Source organism: Bradysia coprophila, chromosome II (genome assembly GCF_014529535.1).
Source record: "Bradysia coprophila strain Holo2 chromosome II, BU_Bcop_v1, whole genome shotgun sequence".
Taxonomy (NCBI): Eukaryota; Metazoa; Arthropoda; class Insecta; order Diptera; family Sciaridae; genus Bradysia; species Bradysia coprophila.
In genome coordinates this window covers 8,519,992-8,542,545 of record NC_050735.1, presented here as the reverse complement: position 1 = coordinate 8,542,545, position 22,554 = coordinate 8,519,992, and the positions used below count along the sequence as shown (strand labels likewise).

At 37.2% G+C, this 22,554-nt stretch overlaps 2 protein-coding genes across 2 annotated transcripts; one reads left to right on the top strand and one right to left on the bottom strand.

Annotated features, from left to right (window-relative positions):
• The first annotated feature begins 2,544 nt into the window (after window positions 1–2,544).
• Window positions 2,545–3,519, top strand: LOC119070831 (3-oxoacyl-[acyl-carrier-protein] reductase FabG-like). The gene has a single exon (XM_037175342.1). It carries the CDS (start codon window positions 2,645–2,647, stop codon window positions 3,407–3,409), a length of 765 nt encoding a protein of 254 aa, XP_037031237.1. The 5' UTR covers window positions 2,545–2,644; the 3' UTR covers window positions 3,410–3,519.
• A 9,694-nt stretch (window positions 3,520–13,213) lies between these two features.
• LOC119070824 lies at window positions 13,214–17,995 on the bottom strand. Its single transcript, XM_037175328.1, has 8 exons — window positions 17,828–17,995; window positions 17,458–17,735; window positions 15,024–16,001; window positions 14,903–14,961; window positions 13,903–14,431; window positions 13,627–13,691; window positions 13,455–13,566; window positions 13,214–13,393 (listed from the first exon to the last, which is right to left on the bottom strand). The coding sequence occupies exons 1-8, from the start codon at window positions 17,884–17,886 to the stop codon at window positions 13,311–13,313; spliced, it is 2,163 nt and encodes a 720-aa protein (XP_037031223.1). The 5' UTR covers window positions 17,887–17,995; the 3' UTR covers window positions 13,214–13,310.
• Between the last annotated feature and the right edge of the window lie 4,559 nt (window positions 17,996–22,554).

Below are 22,554 nucleotides of genomic sequence, written 5' to 3'. Positions count from 1 at the left end.
TAATTACTAACACCTTTCAGCTTTGGTTAACAGCCTTTTCATTTCCACTTTGTCAATTTATTCCGCGAATATTTGAATTGATAAGTCAAAGTAGTAAACTCTTTGAACTCTACTTTTAGTTGGAACTTTTGATTATAATATTTCCAAGTAAAGAGGTTTTTAGTAAATTTACAATTTTGCTTTGTCAATCATGCAACTTTATGTTTTACGCTTGATTTACACACAAAGTGTAAAAATAAGGAAAATTTCCTCTTTGCATTTCAACTTAAGTGCACTTACCGCGTGTCTCAAATGCTTGTTATTGTTTCTGTATGGAAAATTGTCTAAATTCCTTTTAAGCTCTCAATCTCTCTGCAAGATCGATCCGGTTTTATTTTCATTGCAAAGTTGCAAATTGACATATAACTACATAAAGTATAAAATTTTATTTAGTGGTTTGATTGTCTCAAAGCTAAGGTACATTTATACGACCTGCTCCTTTCTCGGCTTTCCAAGTGAAAATTAGATCAAGCAATTTTCATTGGGATTTAGGTATAAATTATTAAATTAGACACAAATGCACGACATTTTGTTGTGGTAAAGGCTGGGATAAATTTGTTTTGAATGTTTGGAATATTTTCTAGGATAACGGTGAAAGAGATTTATGAGATTTGAAAATTTGTTTTAGCTAAATGTACGATGAAGCACATAAAATATGTTCAAACAAAAGAGAGATAGAGAGAGACAGAAAGGTGTGAATTTTAATCGATTTACTTATGCTCACCCATGACCCATCTCCCATCCACATTCAACAAGAAAATATGTTTTACACAAGTTACCTAACCTTGATTTATTACGGCGAACATCGTTCAAAGTGAAATGCAATTAATGATAGAAAATATCTTGAATTCACTTTACATTATTTAGATGAATAACGTGTTGCGGTACATCAAGTATGGTTACGTTACCGTCTTTGTTTGATGGTATATACAATATACGATTACGCTAAAAACACCACGTAAAAGCGTTTATGCTAATGGCATGATAACAGCATTTTCCCTGAGACATAAGCGAATTAATTATTGATTCTAATTCACTTTGTATTAGATTCAATTTGTGATGGAAATCAAAAGATTTATCTAATACGTTTTGTCAAATTGGAACAGTGTGTTTGGCTTCGAAATATTATACCGAACTCGCTTTGTGTACACCCATATAATTTGGGTTGGATGTCACATATAGACGATGAATATAAAGTATCAGCCTGTCTCTTCAGCACACTAAGAAAATTTATTTTGAAACAAAATGAATTGAGTTTACCTGGCAAAGCTTAACGAATGTGACAACATATCGTTTATCAATTTCATACGGTTGACAATTAATCCATTTCTTTCTCATATTCATTCGAGTGTATGTTCATTAAAAATGTAACACGAAGACAGTTTTGGGTTCGTAAGTCGTTCAGCGGATAAGATGTAAATTGTTCGGTATAGTCCAATATAATGTGCTTCCTGCTACATATGTGATTTATGTAACTTATTTACCTTACGTAATCATCGCTTTATTATTCTTGTACGTGAACAAAGTACTAGTACTAGTAAAAAGTACGTGAACTAAAAAAAAATCCCCGAAATAAAAAATCTAGGTTCTGAAAACGGGTTAAGATACTTAAGTGTCCATTACACTCAACAAAAAGTACTCCGTTAGAGACAAAGTATATAAACACTGAAGGTAATGCAGACCCTCAACGGATCAGAGAAATTATGGATCCAAACTTTCAGGTGAATTCATTTTCGTATGTTGTCTAACTTGTATCTTGTATCTTACGATAAACATTAATCGGCATTTCAAATATTTCTTCTTTACCACTCAGAAACGATATAACAAAACGTGTAGCATAAACGAAGTAATAGATTTTGTATCAAACAATTGAAGTAACACAACGCACTTCAAGCAAAAGTGGTACTCTAAATAGGGTACTGAAACTTGACAGTGTTCCATACAAAATTTTACACTGTAAAAAGAATTTCATACAAAATAGTACTCTATTTGGCAGCTGTCATTTATAGCACTTTTGCTTGAAGTGCGTTGAGTAACAGATTAATGATTATGAATTTGGTGATGATATGCTTGCAGTGTAAATGTTTTTTTTTAGTTTAGTAATTAACATGAGTATAAAAGTGCAGGCGTGAAAACGAATAGTGCTCATATCATATGTATTCATTGATCCTATAGTTTTTTAAATCGATTTTTGTTTTCAAATAAAGAAGCATTATGTGAATATAACATGTTTAATAAAAGCTGGTCCACGAGCCATACATAACTATCAAAAATTCAATTTTACTACAAAACTCTCTTTTTAACAATCGAGTGGGCTTTCAGACACATATATGAAATACAATTTAAATAGATGTATAGAGATACTCGTTTGAATAAAACCTAACTATAAAAAGTCGTTTAAAAAAAAGACCAAACATGCAACAGCCAAAAAAATTGTATTCATTTGGAACAGCCAAATAAGTTCCTTACGTAAGAGATTAATATTTCTCTATCAACCTCCTCTTAATATTTGGCCTCTTTAGTGTTGTTTGGATCTTCGATCAACGAACATTAAAACTTTCGGTAAAACAATTTTTGTGCAATAAGCTAAAACGGCTCTTTCATTATGACTTTTACCGACAAAGTCGTTCTGATCACAGGCGCGAGCTCCGGCATTGGAGCATGTACGTCCGGGCATTTCGCAAAATTAAACGCAAAACTAGCATTGGTCGGTCGAAATGTCGATCGGTTGGAAGAGGTTGCTCAACAGTGCATTGACAAGAGTGGAAAAAAGCCATTGACAATAATTGCGGATATTAATGTACAGACCAAAGAGATCATAGAAAAAACAATTGCCCATTACGGTCGATTGGACGTGCTGGTGAATGTGGCAGGAATTGGTGCTCCCTCATCCATTTCACGAATGAATTTAGATAATTTCGACAAAGTAATGAACACAAATGTTCGTAGTGTTTATCATCTAACAGCCTTAGCCGTACCACATCTAATCGAATCCAAAGGGAATGTTGTTAACGTATCCAGCGTTGCTGGCATCCGATCGTTTCCATACTTCTTGGCATATTGTGTGTCCAAAGCTGCTTTGGATCAATTCACCAAATGCATTTCGTTGGAACTGGGCCCGAAAGGTGTCCGAGTGAATTCCGTTAATCCGGGCGTGATCATGACCAATTTCCATTCGAATATGGGAGTGAATGCGGATGCATATCAAAGTTATCTAGAAGAATGCAAGACGTCCCATTCATTGGGTAGAGTCGGTCAGGTTGATGAAGTGGCCGAAGGTATCGTGTTTTTGGCTAGTGATGCGGCACGTTTCATTACCGGTACGTTGCTGTCGATAGATGGTGGAAAAAGTAATATGTGTCCGAGATAATGAAGCACAAGCAGGAGTTGCAGTAGAGTTTACTATTTTGGGGACTTCAATGAAGATAGAGAATTTATTGAAAAGGTGTAAATTAAAGAAAAATAAATTTTTTTCATGAAAAAGATTCCTAACAGTTTGGTTTTACGTTTATTTTGGCAGAAGAGGTGCTGCTTTAAATGTTAGTGACATGTTAAACTGAGTGTAAATTCGCCTGATGTCTAAAATTAAAGGTTTTCATAACACAAGAAAGTAACAGCAAGATTACAAGATTGAAGTGCTAAACTTCAGTAGTGTAACTCGCGACTAAAACAATGTTTAGTCTAGAACTTAAAATGATTAGTGTACCCTGTTCGCAAGAGTGTAATTACAATAGTGAGCACAATGGGCGCGATAGTGAGCTCGCTCAGTAATTTCACATTCACAGCCAGTCACAATTAAAAACAACCAGTTTGATGTGGAGATGCGAAGCTGGGGGCAGTGAGTAAATAGTCACTTGGATAGTCCAGGTAGCTCAATCGGTAGAGCATTGGATTCATAACGTATGGGTCCCGGGTTCGATTCCCGGAGTAAACTTGCTCATACGGTTTTTCCTAATCAAAGTGTGATTAGTTACTGCTAGAGCAATGCCAATAGATTATGGATTTGAGCACTATTTCACAGGACTCTCAATGATTGCCGCTGTCGTCAAGTCGGTCACTTCTGTCACTTCATCGAACAATATTTTCATGGGCAATGTGATCGAAAATTTAATTTCCCAACAAATGATTTTGATTTTTAAATTTCGTTTCTTAAAAGACCGACTTGAAGGCAGTGTCATCGCTGATTTTTGCGGTAGTGACGATAACAATTTCCACAATCTATAGGCTCTTTCGACCGTAATAAAGTCATAAAAAAAGAATAAGAAATCATAACGATATCACATGTCATGCATATAGACAATTGTAACTTACAGTGCCATCTGTGTTGTCACATAAACATAACGACGTAAGGATAATAAGACTTGCGTTTGACAGTTGTTCGGATTTCACTTTAATCAGTAGGTCCAACTAGACGAAAAAAGGGGCACGCACAACAGGCCCAATGGAGGCTTAGATGCAGAGATTTGTCTCATCCCATGTAATCTAATCTAATCTAAATAGTTACTTATGCCATGCCATCGAGCGATAAATGCTTTTTTCAGGCAATTTAGGCCGAATGTGATAATACACATCATGTAATACACACATTTATCACCTTGCATACAACGTTTTTCTCCAAAACCCCGACGAAAGTCCTAGTTCTCGTCACTGAGTTGAGAAATAATTATTTCTCAACAAAATGACAGGAAGTAAAACTTCCATTGCCTCTTTTAACGAAAAACGCAGCATATAACTCGTACATTGCTCGCCTCTAGTCTCCGAATGGAACATAAACATTTCTATTGCATTCTTGAATATACCCTTAGAATGTGTGGCCTATGGTGGCTGGTTAGTATAACTTTGTTCGCAAATTGATTGAACACTATAATTTTGTTTTGAGTGTTTCCTACACTCACCATTGGATCGTTCAAGAAGCTAAACTCTTGTTCAAACAACACATCTCTACATTTCTAAGCGATAACGTGGTGTTCGTATTTTGTTGTAATTATACGTATATGACCACAAATCGATCAGATATTTCAGTTTGCAAGTACATCCTCTTTCATTAAATATTATGTAAACGGTGTTCTCTTCACCTAACAACCATCAACACCAATTGAGTCGATTCATTTGAAACATTGTGATGGAAATCTAATAATGTTGAAGATTCGGTACTGAAACTGGACAGAGTGTGCAGTAAAGCTGCTCCATCCGGAAAGTTGTTAACACAGGCACCGTCAGCACCTCACGGAAAGTTGTAATTAATTGTATGACATTTTGTGACACTAGCGAAGTTCTATTTGTTATTTTGACTTGTGTAGTTGCATCTGGGTCTATTTTGGGGAATTTGATTTTCTGGATTTTAATTCCTTAAAATAAGGGCTGAATGGATATCCTGTCACAGACGGCAAGCAAATTAACAGTTTTAATGTCTGATCTATTACTTCATTTGATCGAAGATTTTCATAGATTAATTTCAGAAATCTTTTACTTCATTTGGTTTGAAAATGCCTTTAGCTATAATAAGACCTCATAGTCAGAGCTTGTCGTTTATTATTACTGTCATTGTCGATAACCGATGACAGCCGTCTCTAACAGTCCTCGGCTCGGGTAAAAAAAAAACACTTTTCAAAATAAGAGTTTCCCAAAGCTTGTTGCTAGCAGTACGACATGTAATTGTGTGTAATTGTGTAATTTGCTTCGTTTCTTTCGTGGACCGCTTTGATATAATCCCTGAATTATAAGTATTTCCATATTCAGGATCTCCGATTAAAGCAAACGGTTAGATAAAGTTAAAAAATAGACCAAAAAATAAAACCCACCTAAGCGACTGGTATATATACAACTTCAACGCGTATATTCCATTCAACTACAGATACGTGCACAGCATAATAAATATTTATCAAAAAAAAAAAAAGTTCGACGAATGACTATACTAATATTAAACATGTCGTAATATACAATCATGTCCATAATGCCATTCAATTTTAAATGCCAGTCATGACCATAACCACTAATTCATTGTGGTCAAGGTCAACCATTCATTTTTTATTACTCTCTTATTAGTTTTATCCAAAAGTATATTTATTAAACGAAAGAAAATTGAAGAAAGACTTGGTGTGTTCGATCCGATTGCATAACTTTTCAAAACAATTTATTTGTCAATGCTTAGGTAATACCATGCTAGTCTAAATTAGTTGGAGCCAGTCGAAGCTTATGGGCATAAGGCATAAGAGAGCCAAAAAAGCGAAGAAAATTGTTATTCCAACTGGTGAAAAAGATGAAAAGATTGTTACGAAATAGTCCATTACCTACTTGCTTCCAAATTTTTATTTTGGCCAGTGGGAAGCTTGTAGCTAGGTACTATATTTTATTGAAAAACGTGAGGATTTTTTTTTATTGATTAAAACTTAAAGTAAAGTTAACTTTATTTCACGGAGCCAAAACTTTACCTCACGTGTTTGAATAAAAAACCTTCCTTGGGCATTGGGGAAAATGTTGGAAATGGTCCTTCTTATGTGTTTACCGACCTCGGCTACACCTCGATCGGAAAATTTCACACAAGAAGTAATGTACTATTATCTGCGTGTGCGAAAAATCACTTTACCTTCCTAAAAACTGAAACGTAATGAAGCCATTACCTATCTGTTTTTCGCACTATATATTGATCGTCTGGTTCACATCAATTTCTTTAACAAGTCTTTTTGAAACTTTTAGTTTCAATCAATTAACAGCTGATAGCTGCAATCACTACTCTAAAAACACTGTTTTCAAACGTCAATGTCTAATTCACTTCACCGATTTATTGCTTCACTCGTTGCTTCATTAAGACTTTGGAGTCCGCCTCTGAATTGATGAAAAAGGCATTCGTTTAGAATAAGATCCATTGTCTGGAAGATGTCATGATCGCAGTCGCAGTACAGGGAATTATACATTTGATCAGCCGAGCAGCCGTGGCCCGAACGGAACCGATTTAACATTTTCCACTCCTTTCACTGCAGATTAAAGCCCTCTAGTTTTTGATGTGGGTTCTGGATGAGGAACTTATTCGTGAAAGTAGGGCTGTCGTTCCAGCACATCTGCCACGGTTCATTTTCATCAAAATCTGAAATTTGTAATTCGGTGTCGCTCCAAAAGTTTGATCGTGATATAAGGCACATCCGAGGGTTGTTCAAGTTGTTCAAGTCAGATTTAATTGGAAGCTCATATGGTCTGGATTCGTCCATGCATTTCTTCCATAACTTTCGCACTAGCAGATAAAAACAAATTAATTCCCGGAATCGAAAAATAATATTTCACGGCGTGATTTTAGATTAAACATTGGACGTTCTGGCGGTATTAAGAGTTCAATAGCTCAATGTATAGATTCTAGACTAGCACAGCGCTACAAGATTCAGAAATTTTGGGATTTCCTAAATTAGATTTCAGTCCCAAGAAGTTCAATTCAAATGTAGGGAAACATTACCGTTTCACATTACAACAGACATTAAAGACAACAGAATAGGCAATGACGACAAAAATAAGCGATACGATAACGTTCAAAATTTATGTTGAAACAAATGAAGTAAAAGATTTTGGATCAAACAATCTGTGACACTTTCACTAAAAAAATTAGATTTGGCTGATTCTATCGCGGTATGCTTACCGTCACTGTTTAACAGAGATTATTTACTCTCTTTCTATTTTATGGCGTTGGCTTTAATTTCAAGCTAATCGAAAAAGGAAATATAATAAATTTGGCCGAGAACATGCGGGGACCTCTGAAAATACATCGAAATAGATGTCTGTCTCCGTAGCTAAATTTTGTTAGACTCTGTCGGAAAAGAAGCTAAACTTCTCCTCCTCAGTGTTACTTTCGGCGCTAAACGTGAGACAAGAAACTAATTAATGAATATATCCACCATTCCATTATTCAGTTTATGACTATGTCTTATATACACGTTTAAATGAGTTATTTACGAAACTCGACATGAAGGAAACATGAAACTTTAATGATACAAATGAAATGTTGCACATTATTACACTTCGTTTCGTACATATTCTATAAACTTGAATCCATTACGTTAACGTAGCACGGAGCTTCATTGGTAGAGCTTTTTGTTTATCATCGTGTTTCGGTTAATAATCTTGTGTGGTTGGATTCAACACCGAGCCTAGCGCACAACAAACTTTTAATTGTTAATCAAAAAGTTTCCGTTTTATTAATTTCAATTTGAAGAAAGAGGTAAGTTAGGCAGGTAATTAAGATCTTTATAGACGTAGGATTTTGAGCGAGTTATGTTTTGACTTGAATCATTTCTTTCTTTGCTGTGATATCCAAATCAAGTAGAAAAGGATCCGGCATACACGAGACATATTCCTCAAAATTTTCCTCAGGTTCTTCGTAACTTTTACGTTATTCGCATCAGAAACGTTTGTTATTGCACTGAACGGCGTGCTAAACGGAGACAAAACGGAGTGACTGTGAGGTATATCCGCTTTCCGGTGAGAATGGGATATCGAAGCAATACAAAGGTTGAAAAAGTGTTTGTATGGTCCAGGGGGCAAAAATAGAGTCTCCGTGTCTCTTAGAATTTGTAAAAATATTTTACGGGTCGAGAGTAGGCCCTTGCGAACAAACTCCTTGCTACTGACATCATTTTTAAAATTCTTAGTAAATTTTTTTTGACCCCCTGAACCACTTACAGTGAGTAATCAGTACAGGTCAATGATCCATTCGATCCATCCTTTTGTCATGATGAACAGTTGCATAGAGAGACGAGAATTGTTAATCCGTTTGAGGCGAACCGTAGGTGAAGAAAGATTTGAATAAAATTTGATTCGTTTGCGTTGAGAAAAGTCGGATGTTTTATTAGGCTACAGTTTTGCCTGATCCTATATACATACATGTAAGGGTTTTAGGGTATTTGAGATTTTTATTTATTAGGTATACATTGCCAAGAAGGCGGGAAGATCAAGCCGTCAATTTTTTCAGCTCCAAATCTCTCCGGAAAATGGGTAAACCTGTCACACTTGCTGTGTGAACCTATTACAAGGCTCACTCTAGGGAAATTAAATTCCAGAAAATTCCCGAATTTTTCCGTCACGTTTTATCTTTTTCTCTAAAATAACAGTAGATCGAAGTGCCTCCGGTGTTTTCGTTAAATTCTTATTTTTTTTCTATGTTTTTGTGTTTGGAGTTTGCTGGAATTTATCTCCATGAAATAGGCCCTGACCTGTGAGGCCTATTTGAAGGGAATTAAATTCTTAAAATTCTTAAATATTACAAAGGATTATGACTATATCGAGGGGAAACCGACTGGCTAAAATGATGGCAAATCAATTCCTAATTTCTTTTAATTGCTTCTAATTCCTTTTATTACTTTATTTACCGGATTAACACATCTACTTGCCGGATAGGTCCTTCAATTCCTACAATTCCAGTTGCTTTCTATAATTCCACGAATGTTCGAAAGAAGTTCACGATATTTTCCGTTATCATTTCATTCCATTTTAAATGAACAGATTATTTTGAAACGTTTTTTGGGCGCTTTGACATGAACATGTTATTCCTTACAATTTCACGTATTTCCAGTCAATTCCTTGTATCCATCGATTTCTCGAATTTCCATCAATTACAACTATTAACCAGATACTCCAACAACTCCTTTGAGAGTGTGTGTAGTCAATTATCCGAGTTGGTTATCTCTTGGGCTATATTTACTCCTAAGATCGCTTATCGAAATACATATGTTCGTTTCTTCGAGTCCACCAACTAACTTCGTATCATATTGTTTTACAAAAAAAAAGGAATTTTTAAGAATGTTTGAGAATTTAACAACAAATTAACTTGACAACATGCCGAGCGCAATAAAATAATAACCACATGAAACGTTCAATAGTTTCGACGAACTGTTTCTCTGACATTTTTGTGAAATAATTAAAGAGAATTTCCCTGTCAGAATGAATCAGAAATTCTGGCTTAAAAACGTGAGAAGCGGAGTTACGCGTAATGACAAGACGTCGTTCATAACGACATAGACATTCTCGGTAATTTTTTTCCTTTCTCCTATTTCTATCCGTTGGTTGTAAAGCAAGCAGAATGTTTTCGATGAAAATATTTTCTTTAAAATAATATTGCTGGAGAAAACTTAATTAAAATCTTTGGGAACAATAACAATATAATATCAAAGAAAACATTTTCCATTCGAACGAATTTACTGCCTTCAACAATCAAACAAATTTATAATCCTCTCTCGCGTTAAGAATAAAACTGTGTCGAAAATTTAATACTTTTTAAATGTTTTTTTTTGCTCGCTCCTCTCGGGTTTATGCAAGTTTCTTGTAAACAATTCAACCAGTCCTTATTAATTGAATAATAATCATACTCGTACGTTCCGAGGGATTGTTGGGTAATTAGGTCGGGTATCGAAAATAGCTCTTCCGATTTTATGTGGAAAATTATAGCCCAAGGTCTACAATATCTCCGTCAATACAGATTTATTACGATGGTATAACGACCAAATCCTTTTTCTGATCGGAAAACATTTTACAACAAATAACAATCCACCATTCGTGTATATATCTCACGAGTAACATACAAAATTGCTTGAGTCTATGCCACTTCTGCAATCGTTTTTATTTTTTTGCTGTTTTCACAGCGTTTCATTTTGACTCAAAATTAGTTTTCTTCTTGTGTTTAACAATCTTTTTCCATGGCATCTTTCCGTCTCGGATATCATACGATATTAACAGGAAATTAAATAAGTCAGACAATAAAAGTTTATGTTTCCAGCAATTTGATTTGAATTTTTAACGGTATTACACGACTCTGTTCATCTCTATGCATAGACTGGTGAGAAAGGTCTTTCATGCAGCCATAATACTTTAGGTGCTCCAACGTTTTGTTGCATGCTGAAAAGGACGATTTGAATTGCCTCTTGAATTTTACACATGCTGCAAGCATACCATCGTTACAAACCATTGAATCTATTACTTCATATGTTTGGTAACGCATGATGTGTGATACAGTTAAGTTACTTCATTAGTTTTAACATCCATTTTACCATAAGACACACAACTTCGCAAGAGTTCATTGTTTATTTGTGTCATCACAACAGTTAACACATGAAATAGCCTTCGGGAAACGTATTTTGATATTAACCGTAGATATGACCCAAACATGTTAGGACCTGGGGTCTTATATGTTAGAAGTTCCAATTTATGGTGAGGAATAACAGCAGTTTTATAAAAGTGAGACTTTATTCAACTACAAATTCAAACCGAACAAACACAAAATTTAGTTATTCACAAGTGCTAACGTGATCGTACTAACTCGATTAGATGCTACGATTAGATGTCTCAACACTTCTTCTCATTCGTATAAATTCTACCACTCAAAATATAATTTAAAGAAACACAGTACGCAAAAGTAGTTCGTCATCATCCTGTATAACGACAAAATCGATTAACATCTAACTCAAGTTTTCTTGTTCTTCCTTCTCAAACTCTGTTTCAAATTTTCTCGTAATTCGTAGTCATGTTCCTTCGTAGTCTTCTTCTTCTTCTCTTTGTCGCCTGAAATTTGGTTACCTTCTAGATTTAGGTCTTCTTCTGTCTATCATCTCCTTCTGCTTATCGTCATCGTCTTCTTCTTCAATTTCATTCTCTTTCATTTTCTTTTTTCTGTCCTTTTCTTTTCCAGACTTTGCTGTTCTTTTCTGTCCTTTTCTTTTCCAGACTTTTCTGTGCTTTTCTTTTCTTTTCTGTTCTTTTCTTTCGTCCATTAAACTTTGCCAGGGTCATTGCCGTCAATTTTTAGACCCGTACGAAGTACTGGGGTCTTATAGGTTTACGCATACGTTTGTAACACGTCGAATTGGACTCCCTGAGTAAGGGGAAACCTATTGTGGTTGTCTAGAGATGCCAAATCCGCGAAAAAAAAATGTCCGTCTGTCCGTCTGTCTGTCTGCACGATAACTTGAGTAAAACGCATCCGATTTTGAAAATTCTTTTTTTTCCCGTTTGGTAATGTCAAAAGACAGGCTAAGTTCGAAGATGAGTGATTTTGGATCGACCCCTCCCGAGCTGTGGCCCAATAAGTGCTTTACGGTTTTTCGAAGATATCTCCGGACATTTAAACGTTAAACTTGTAAGTGATACGTCAAATAAAAGGTATTTACAATACCGATCGACAGAAAAAAAGTTTATGGAAATCGGATGACCGACTCGTGAGTTAGACCCCTTGGTGTGGAACAGGCACAGGGCGGCAAGCAGTTTTTGCTTGTAGGTCGGCCACATTTGAACATATTTCGTCTGTTTTAGCTTTATTAGATAGGTATTGACCGTACCAATCAGGGAAAATTATTATTATTTTATGAAATTATGTTCTCCGGAGCGTGAGCTAGGTCTTTTGGAGTGAGCTCTTATCTGGCTACTCGGCCGTACAGTGAACGTGGTGTATTTTGACAATATCTCGAGTAAATTTTGACCGAATTTCATGATTTTTTTTTTGTTTGAAAGGTATTAACGAATGTAAAGCGTCGGTACTATTTCCGGTCTCCTAAAAAAATGGCTGCCGGCGGCCATATTGGATTTTAATAAAAGTGATATATCTTGGGAAAAATGGTACTTAGAGAGTTTCTGTTAACATGGAAATAATTTGTTATGTGTGTGGGGTTTCAGGGATTCCATATACGGACATCTATATATACCTATATACAGCTATATTGAGCTATATACAGGCATATAGAGCTATATAATAGCATATTTATCTGTGAAATGTTTATTTATAGTGAAATATAGTTAAATATAGCGGTATATAGCTGTTTAAATAGGAATTTATGAAATTTGTCTTCGTACGGGGCTGTCTATATTGCCTCCGGCAATTTAGTTGTATATGATAACAAGGCAAAGAGTGGATAATGTAAGTGATTTTAAAGGGAGAATAGTTTTTCAGCAGAGAAGAAAATGAAGTAAGAGAAATGAAGAGTTTCACATTAAAGGCTTTTGATACGAATAGGTGTTTCGTACGGGTCGGCGTTAGCTATGTTTATTTATAAAATTTAGCCTTTCTTAAAGGTACTAAGCTCTGTAGCGTGCGAAAAAAGGTGAAAAAGCCCAAGTGCGAAAAAAAAGTCAAAAACGCACTGTGAAATAAATACCTTCAAAACGACATTAAATGGATGCATGGAAAGGTGATGATTATGGACCGGAATTGCGAAAATCTGGTTTTTATTAAAAATTACATAAACAAAACCAAAATACAAAAATCATTGTGTTTCGAACACAAATATTTCTTCTTGGATTTAAAATTAACCACTTACTAGTGACACCGTCATACGTTCATCGTCTTCCTCGTCTAAATCCACAGTAAGTATTTCGAGGCTCCACAAATCTGTTAAAAAATGAAAAAAATTAAACGACAATACGTGATGCGGACGAAACGGGATATTTACTGGAGAACGTGCTAAATGCTATGCTTGAATGGCCGGTTGTCGCCCGCAAGAACAATTGTGAAGTAGGTACCTGGTTCAGAATGTCGCGAATAAGTCTTTGTGCTTCGAGTATCTATTTGTAGGAGAAATTGACACATTTGTGATATTAATGATTGGGATTGCTATCAAATACCTCATCGAATTCTTGGTTTTCGGGTGATGATTGAACAGCATTTACTGGAGTAGGATCTGAAAAATCTGTAATGAGTGAAAAATTACGCCGTATTAGAAGTGAACGTCAGATTGGTATTTGCTTAGATTATAGATTAGTCAAAATATCGGAATAATAGCGCAACGTAGATTGACGAAATAAACTTAGATGTGTTATCATAGAAAACCCAAGAACGTCTAAGATCATTGCATCCAGTGTTACATGAATAAATCCAATTTCTTAAAAGCGAGTACATACCATAATACTGGAAGACTTCTGGTTCTGCTGCTGCTGGAATGAGTACATCAGACACATGTACATCACAAATTGATTCACCAAGAGCTGATCTATTTGGAGCTAGACCATCAGGAGCTGATCCATCTGTAGCTGATACATCAGTAACCGATCCATCAGGAAATGATCCACCAGTAACCGATCCACCAGGAACTGATCCAACAGTAACGTGTTCATTAAGAACGTGTATATCACGAATGCGTTCATCAGGAACGTGTTCACCACAAATGTGTTCATCTGAAACGTTTATATCGCGATCGTGTTCATCACGAATGTGTTCATCGGGAGTGTGTTCATCAGGAGCGTGTTCATCACGAATGTGTTCATCGGGAGCGTGTTCATCAGGAGCGTGTTCATCACGAATGTGTTCATCGGGAGCGTGTTCATCAGGAGCGTGTTCATCAGGAGCGTGAACACCAGGAACTGGTCCGGTACGAATTGGTACAACAACTGGAATATGTCGACCTGTATATAGTCGAAGCCCAATGTCAGACTATATTTTAGAAGAAAACTGTTATCGATAACGACAATAAAAATAAGGACAAGCTGGGGGTAATATGGTCCTTTATGTAATAGAATGCATGGTAAAGAGAAGTACAAGATTTGTAATTAACTAAAGGAAAATAATTTGATCATTTGAGCTTGGCAGCAAAACTCTTTTGTTAGTCATGTTATGTGAGGAAAAAGCGTTTCGTTCGGAAGCAGCGTTGTGAGCGTTAGTTTCTACTTTAAATCTAAGATTTCACTACACTTACTGCACCAAAAATATCATTTAATGTCATTTCGAAACAACGCAATGTTAGCATGTAATGAAGAATGTCTTGCGATAGATAGATACGCTGTGTAAGAAAGCAACCTTCAATATGAGGGCAGCAGCTGTATTTATATTGTTTTGGTATTAAATGATTTCTTCTTCTTCTAAGGTCAATAGTCTATCTATTACATTAGAATTATTAGAACTTACCTCAGCATTATAATCCGGTGTGGCCACGGTAATTGCGGTTATAACGCGTTGACGGCGAACTGTGAAGTGATTGTGGGCGCATATGACGATTTACAATTCTAATGAAATGGAAAAATTGTACCTCGATTAAGGAAAACATCTGAATCATCATCTGTTCGTCCTACGTGACCTGTCATGTGGTCACTCTGACGTGTGCGGTCAATCGGATTAGAATCTATCGGATCCAAAACAGGAGCAGCGGTTACAGGAACCGCGTTCGTGCTTTCAACTGGGGAATTACTGTCAATCCCGTCAACGGAACTAGCACGATCGATGCAAGTTGATGTAGCAATATTCAAAAAAGAAGGTGAAGTTACTGGACCATCGCCCTCAACAGCATCAATCTGTTCAACTGTGGTCATGTTTTCAACTGAAGCATTACTGTCAATCACGTCAACGGAACTAGCATGAACAATGCACGTTGATGTAGCAATATTCGAAAAAGAAGGTGAAGGTACTGGACCATCGCCCTCAACAGCATCAATCTGTTCAACTGTGGTCATGTTTTCAACTGAAGCATTACTGTCAATCACGTCAACGGAACTAGCATGAACAATGCACGTTGATGTAGCAATATTCGAAAAAGAAGGTGAAGGTACTGGACCATCGCCCTCAACAGCATCAATCTGTTCAACTGTGGTCATGTTTTCAACTGAAGCATTACTGTCAATCACGTCAACGGAACTAGCATGAACAATGCGCGTTGATGTAGCAATATTCGAAAATGAAGGTGAAGGTACTGGACCATCGCCCTCAACAGCATCAATCTGTTCAACTGTGGTCATGTTTTCAACTGAAGCATTACAGTCAATCCCGTCAACGGAACTAGCATGAACAATGCACGTTGATGTAGCAATATTCGAAAAAGAAGGTGAAGTTACTGGACCATCGCCCTCAATAGGATGAACATAGTCAACAGCGGTGTTTTCAAGAGCATTGTCTTCTCGCGATTGAACGACGTCGGTAGCAGCTCGGCGATTGGAACTGTCTTCCTCATGGTCGAATCCAACGAAAAAATCACCCCAAAAGTCGTCATAGTTGGCTTCTGTAGCTTCTCTCTCTGAAATTATTAGAAACGTAAAAATTGGTTTCTATCGTTGAAAAGGTTTCTTGTTGCATTCTTTGGAGGCCACTGTCATCTGTTATCGACAACGACAGCAATAATAAACGATAAGCTCTGACCATAGAGGTAGACTTAGGCAAATCAAATCCGATTTCAAATTTATTTTTAGCCCCGTACGAAGTACGAAGGGGCTTATAGGATTACGATGCCGTGTGTAATTGATGGAATTCGAAGCAGACGGTAAGGGCAAAGTGTTTGCCTATGTTCAATAAAAATTTTGTCCGTCCGTCTGTCACGTCGATATCTTGAGTAAATCAAATCCGATTTCAAAATATTTTTTTTCCTCAAAGATAGTCAAAATAGTGAGGCTAAGTTCGAAGATGGGCGATTTTGGGTCGACCCTTCCGGAGCTGGGGCCCAATAAGTGCCTAACGCTTTTTCGACGATATCTCTAGACATTTAAGCACTACACTTGTAAGTGATACGTCAAATGAAAGGTATTTACAATACCGATCGACAAAAAAAAAGTTTATGGAAATCGGATGACCGACTCGTGAGTTAGACCCCTTGGTGTGAACTAGGTACAGGGCGGCAAGCCGTTTTTGCTTGAAGGTTGGCCAAATTTGAACGTATTTAGATGGATTTTGCTTTATTAGATAGGTATTGACCGTACCAATCAGGGAAAAAAAAGTTTATGAAATTCTGTTTATGAAGGTACTAACGAATGTAAAGCAGCCGTACTACTTTCCACCTCCTAACAAAATGGCCGTCGGCCGCCATTTTGGATTTTTGTAAAATCAATATAAATCGGTGAAAATGATACTTACTTAATTTTAGGTCAATTCGAAATTTGTGTTACATTTGCGCTATGCGTAATTGCGCTATGCGCAATTTTTAAGACGTACACATTTCATAAGAATTTTACTTTACCGACGTTTACGGGCGCAGTAGGCTTACGGTAAGAGTAGGGCGACGGACGAACTAGGGTCACGTACGCAATAGATGTACGGGTTTGTACGGGGCTCAGTCGCAGCAAACGCTCCGACTGTTCTGACGGCTCGTTTTTACCTGACAAGTAGTTGAGGCTTACTTCGAAGATGGGCATATTTGGGTCGGCCCTTCGTGAGCTAGGGCCGCCTAAGTGTTTTATGGTCTTTTGGGGATATTTACGGTAAAATAAATGATGGAAATGGCATATAACTTGAGTAAATTTGAAAGGTAATCGAACACCGAATAGAATGTTGTTGAAAAAAGTTTAAACTTGGTCCTTGTACTGAGGCCGCTACTCGGCTCGCCACTCGGCCCTAAGTGCATTTATACTAAATAAATTAAAATTTTAAGTCAATTTGAAATTTACGTTACATTTGAAAGGAATGTAGTGCGGGGCGAAGATCTAAGATGTACACATTTCATAATAATTTCACTAATTTTTTATTGTGACTCATTAAGTTACCTGTGATAGTAGGTTCAGGAGCATTGGCGATCATCGGCGCAACACGAGCGTCTATCACTTCTCTTGGTGTTGGTTTAAAAAACTTTGCACGCAGATCCATGACATGGTCAATTGTATCTGGTTCATCTTCGACATCGACATGTGCAATGTCGCGTTCCAGGTCGAGCATTGCCTCTATAAATTCTCCGTCCAAATCATCCAAAATTGCATCCACTGTATCAAAAACTTCTTTTGAAGCCGCATAGAACTCATTTACATGTTTAAATATCTCTGCATCGCTGGTATGGAGAGACAATTCCGAATTTAGTTGTGGACGTGGACGCAACCTCAACTTTTTTGTTTCTCAATGTCCAAAGTCTGATTTCCTTACCTTATCATGTTTTCGTTAAGTATCTCTTTCTTAAACTTTTCCTTAATTTTGTTGTCCATTTTAGACGGTGTAGTCGCAGTAAATTTGTAACAAAACCAAACAAAAAACAAAATTACAGCCTTGTAGGTATGCTTTGAGTGAAATTACGTTGAATGAATCAAGTTTCAGAACCTTGGAATGAATCAATGAATAATCAAGTCGACAGTTTGTATACGTAATAGGGTTGCGCAATCGATTTTTGGTCAAACCGAAAGCGCGAAAAGTTTCAAACTGCTCAGTTTTCGACTTAAGAACTAAACTAGGCCACACCGTTTGGGCGGGTCAGGTCCCTTCACTGATAATTTTTTTCAATATATTTTTAATCAATTTCCGTTGTTTTCCGTTGTTACACTTCCGAAACATAACAAATAACTGATATAAAAACCTTTGCTTGAGTGCAAATTCTTTGGAAAAGTACTTTTTCTGTTCTCTATTTTCTTGTAAATTTGATGCCAGATTTTTAATCAACAATAAATCATAAATAGACAAGGACTCGTGTGAATTACGGCCCTCGCTCCGCTCTCCCCGCAAACTTCCCACTCGTGCAAGTTGTCTATTATTCAGTTTCATAATCTTATTGCTAACGCAAAAGTCTCCTGGAATTCATTCTTTCCTCAGACTTAATGATCAATAATGTAGGATGTAAACCAACATTCGTAATTAAAAACAGATCAGAAGTTCTAGACGTGACATTATCGTCGCCCGACCTGTTCTCGTATATCACGGGATGGAAAGTCACTGACGAAATTCTAACTTCGGACCACAAATGCATCCGGTTTGACCTAGATCTTGATACGCAGCCACCACTTCTCTTCAGAAATCCAGCGGCGACCAACTGGAATACTTTTACTCAAACTCTGCAGAGTAAACTTAGCCCGGAACCTACCAATCTAGTTTTACTTAGTACTGACGATGTAGAAAGAGAAGTGGAAAAAGTTCACGTTGAAATCGTTGATTCATATGAAAATGCATGTCCTCTTCACAAACACAAAGCAGGTCATTCACTACCTTATTATACATCAGAAGACAAAGCATTGAGGTCAAAACTTCGTCGCGCCTTTAACGCAGCAAAATCGCCTTTTAGCAAGGTCACCTGGGACGATTTCTATAAGATTCAACGAGAATACAAAATGGCCCTGAAAAAGAAAGAACGAGTTGGCTGGAAAGTACAATGTACGGCTATTGATAACCTTAGAGACTCGGCCAAAATGTTCAAAATTCTATCAAAGGACCCAGTCCAATTAGTAGGATCTCTACAACTCCAATCAGGTAATTATACTGATACTCTAGACGAAACGTACAGGCATCTTGTAGCCTCGCACTTCCCAGGCAGCAGAATCATCGAAGGTGAAGAACCTCTGCCGGACGTTCCTCTAGGAACAGCCATTCCTAATGATAAACTAATTCAAGAAACAATTACAAATGACAGGTTAACTTGGGCAGTAAACACATTTGCACCGTTCAAGTCACCAGGCGAAGATGGAATTTTTCCTGCTCTAATACAAAAGTCCATTCATCTTTTCGTTAACAGATTACGACAAATCTATTCCGCTTGTCTCCACCTAAAATATGTTCCCAAGAGGTGGAGGGGAACCAGAGTAGCATTCACACCTAAGCCAGGTAACATTGATTACTCCAAAGCGAATAACTTCAGGCCTATTAGTCTGACATCATTCTTCTTGAAAATTTTGGAAAAACTCATTGATCGTTATATTAGGGACGGACCACTAAGTATAAAAAAAATTACAACCGCAACAACATGCCTATCAGCTGGGCAAGTCTTGTGAAAACGCACTGCATAATCTACTTACTACTGTAGAAGCTGCGCTACTTACAAATGAATACGCACTGGGATGTTTTATCGATATAGCTGGCGCTTTTAACTATATCACGTACCTCGCGATCGTGAACGCTTGTCGTAAATTCGGTATTGATCCAGGTATCACAGATTGGATCTTTTTTATGCTAAAAAGCAGAATTGTCTTTGTTCGCTACGGTGAGACAAAGCTAACGATTGTAGTCACCAAGGGCAGTCCACAAGGTGGAGTACTCCCCCCTCTCTTATGGTGCATGGTAATTGACGGTCTAATTGAATCACTTAATAGCCGTGGATATCAAACAGAAGGTTTTTCCGATGACTTAGCCACGATCCTAAGAGGCAAGTTCGTACCTACTCTTTGTGATATCCTTCAAGGAGTTCTGAACGAGGTGTCGAAGTGGTGCTTGGAAAATGAACTCGAGGTTAATCCTGGTAAGACTAAAATGATTCTCTTCCGGAAAAGTATAAGAAAAATAGAAGCTATCAGAGTACCAACCATTAACGGTATACCGATCTCATTGGTGGACGAAGTGAAATACCTAGGGGTCATTCTGGACTGCTCATTAAGCTGGATACCCAATATTGATTATCGCATTCACAAGGCTACCATAGCACTTTGGCAATGTAGGAAAGCATATGGCAAATCGTGGGGCCTTTCTCCTAAAGTACTCTATTGGATCTACACTTCGGTTGTTAGACCTATTCTACTCTACGGTTCCTTTCTATGGAACCACAAGTGTTGCCTTAAAAATGTCATAGATAAGCTCAATAAATTTCAACGATTGGCATGCAAAGCTATAACTGGAGCATGGCACTCTGCTCCCACTGCAGCTTTAGAAGTAATTCTCGAACTTACTCCTCTGCACATTCTGATAGAAACAGAGGCACTTTCAGTGCTTAGTAGACTCAAAAGGGACTCTAATATCAAACTTAAAGACGCTGGACATTCAGCAATTTGGTACAGGTCCAAGCAATTTCTTCCAGTCATCCATTTGAAGACGGACTACGTTAACCCAATGTTCAAATTCGAACGCAAATTCACACTAAATATACCTGAAAGATCCCACTGGAAGGATAGCCTACTGCCACTGACAAATGGCATACAATTTTACACAGATGGCTCTTTGATAAATGATCAAGCGGGAGCAGGTGTCTTCTGCGAAGCGCCGAGAGTGGAATTGTCCATTCCGCTAGGTAAATATAGCTCCATTTATTTAGCTGAAATCGCGGGTATACTCAAATGTTGTCATGAAGTCTTAAAGCTTAGAACAGTAAATGAAGTGATTTCAATCTACACAGACAGTCAGGCAGCCATCAAAGCATTTAAATCAGTCAAAATAAGTTCGGCTCTGACCCTGAAGTGCTGGCAATCACTAGATGACATCTCGGTTGATAACCAAGTTAACATCACTTGGGTGCCAGGACACTCGGGCATTATAGGTAACGAAAAAGCAGATGAACTGGCCAAACAAGGGGCACAAACTGCTATCGAACTTATCCCTGAACCATTAATAGGAATTCCGCCATCAATTATTAAGCGCGAAATAAACAGATACAAATACATGAAATCTACTAAGTACTGGCATGAACAAGAAGGATGCAAACAATCGAAGAATAATGTTACACTGCGTAAGAACCACTCCAAGTTTCTTCTTAACCTTAGCAGAACTAGGCTGAAAGTTTATGTAGGAGTCATGACGGGTCACTTTGATTTTAACAAGCATCTTACGAATATAGGAAAACGACTGGACTCAGGATGTGATCTATGTGGAGCACACATTGATTCAGCCGACCACTACCTATGCCAATGCCCAGCATTTATCCAGTCCAGGTACAAATGTCTTGGCAATTTTACACTTAGAATCGGTACTATTAAATCACTACACCCCAAGGATGTCCTAAGCTACATATGTAGTTCGGGAAGATTCCGGGAAAAGTACGGAGTGTAGTATTCTGGCATAATGACGATACATGGGTGGCACAATGGGTCCACAAGAGGCCTACGTGCATATCTGTTTAAGCAATTGAACAGATGCCCTGTTTAATAAATAAATAAATAAATATTGCTAACGCTAATCAAAAATAAATGATGCGAATGTGGAACGATTAGAGGACTCTTTCATTTTGGTACAATATAAAATAGGACGGTAGACGTTCTTCCCTTGCACTTCTGTACAAAAAGGAAGCCCCCCGGTACTTACTACATTCACAAAACTTTTAATCATAAATAAAACACGACTCGTGCGAATTACGGCCCTCGCTTCGCTCTGGCTTCGCTCACACTCGTTGGAGTTTTAAAGTTTTCTGTTTGATTGTTTTTTTTAGTGTCATTCCATACGAATGAATGACGATTCAGAGTTTGGTTTTTCATAAAATTTTATAAATATTTTATGTCATGGCGTGAAATCTGCTACTTTTGCTCGTGATAGCTGACTATCACCGTTATAGAAAACTATCATGCGTGATAGCTGACTTTCCCTGACTATAGGCAACTAGCACAGTGATAGCTGACTTTCACCGTTATCGTGTTTACAAGCAAAATATTGGGACAAACAATTCCGTTTTTCATAACATATCATACAACCTTTCATACAAACATTTTAGGGTATTTTCCGGCAAAAGAACTTGACTTACAGTCAAGGGAATTAAACAATGAAACTGTACATAAGGTATGGTCTAATGACAGAAGCTGTATGGAGCGAAGGAAATAGCAGACGAACTCATTATTTAAAATTTTCCAAATCTGTTCAGCAAATAAATTAACGTAACCTCCACTTGCAGAAAATGGGAAATTTAATTTAAAAAATTATTAACGGGCCAGGTTGAGATAGTGGGCTGGAATCTTTTTTTTATTCAGGCCGACCAAAAC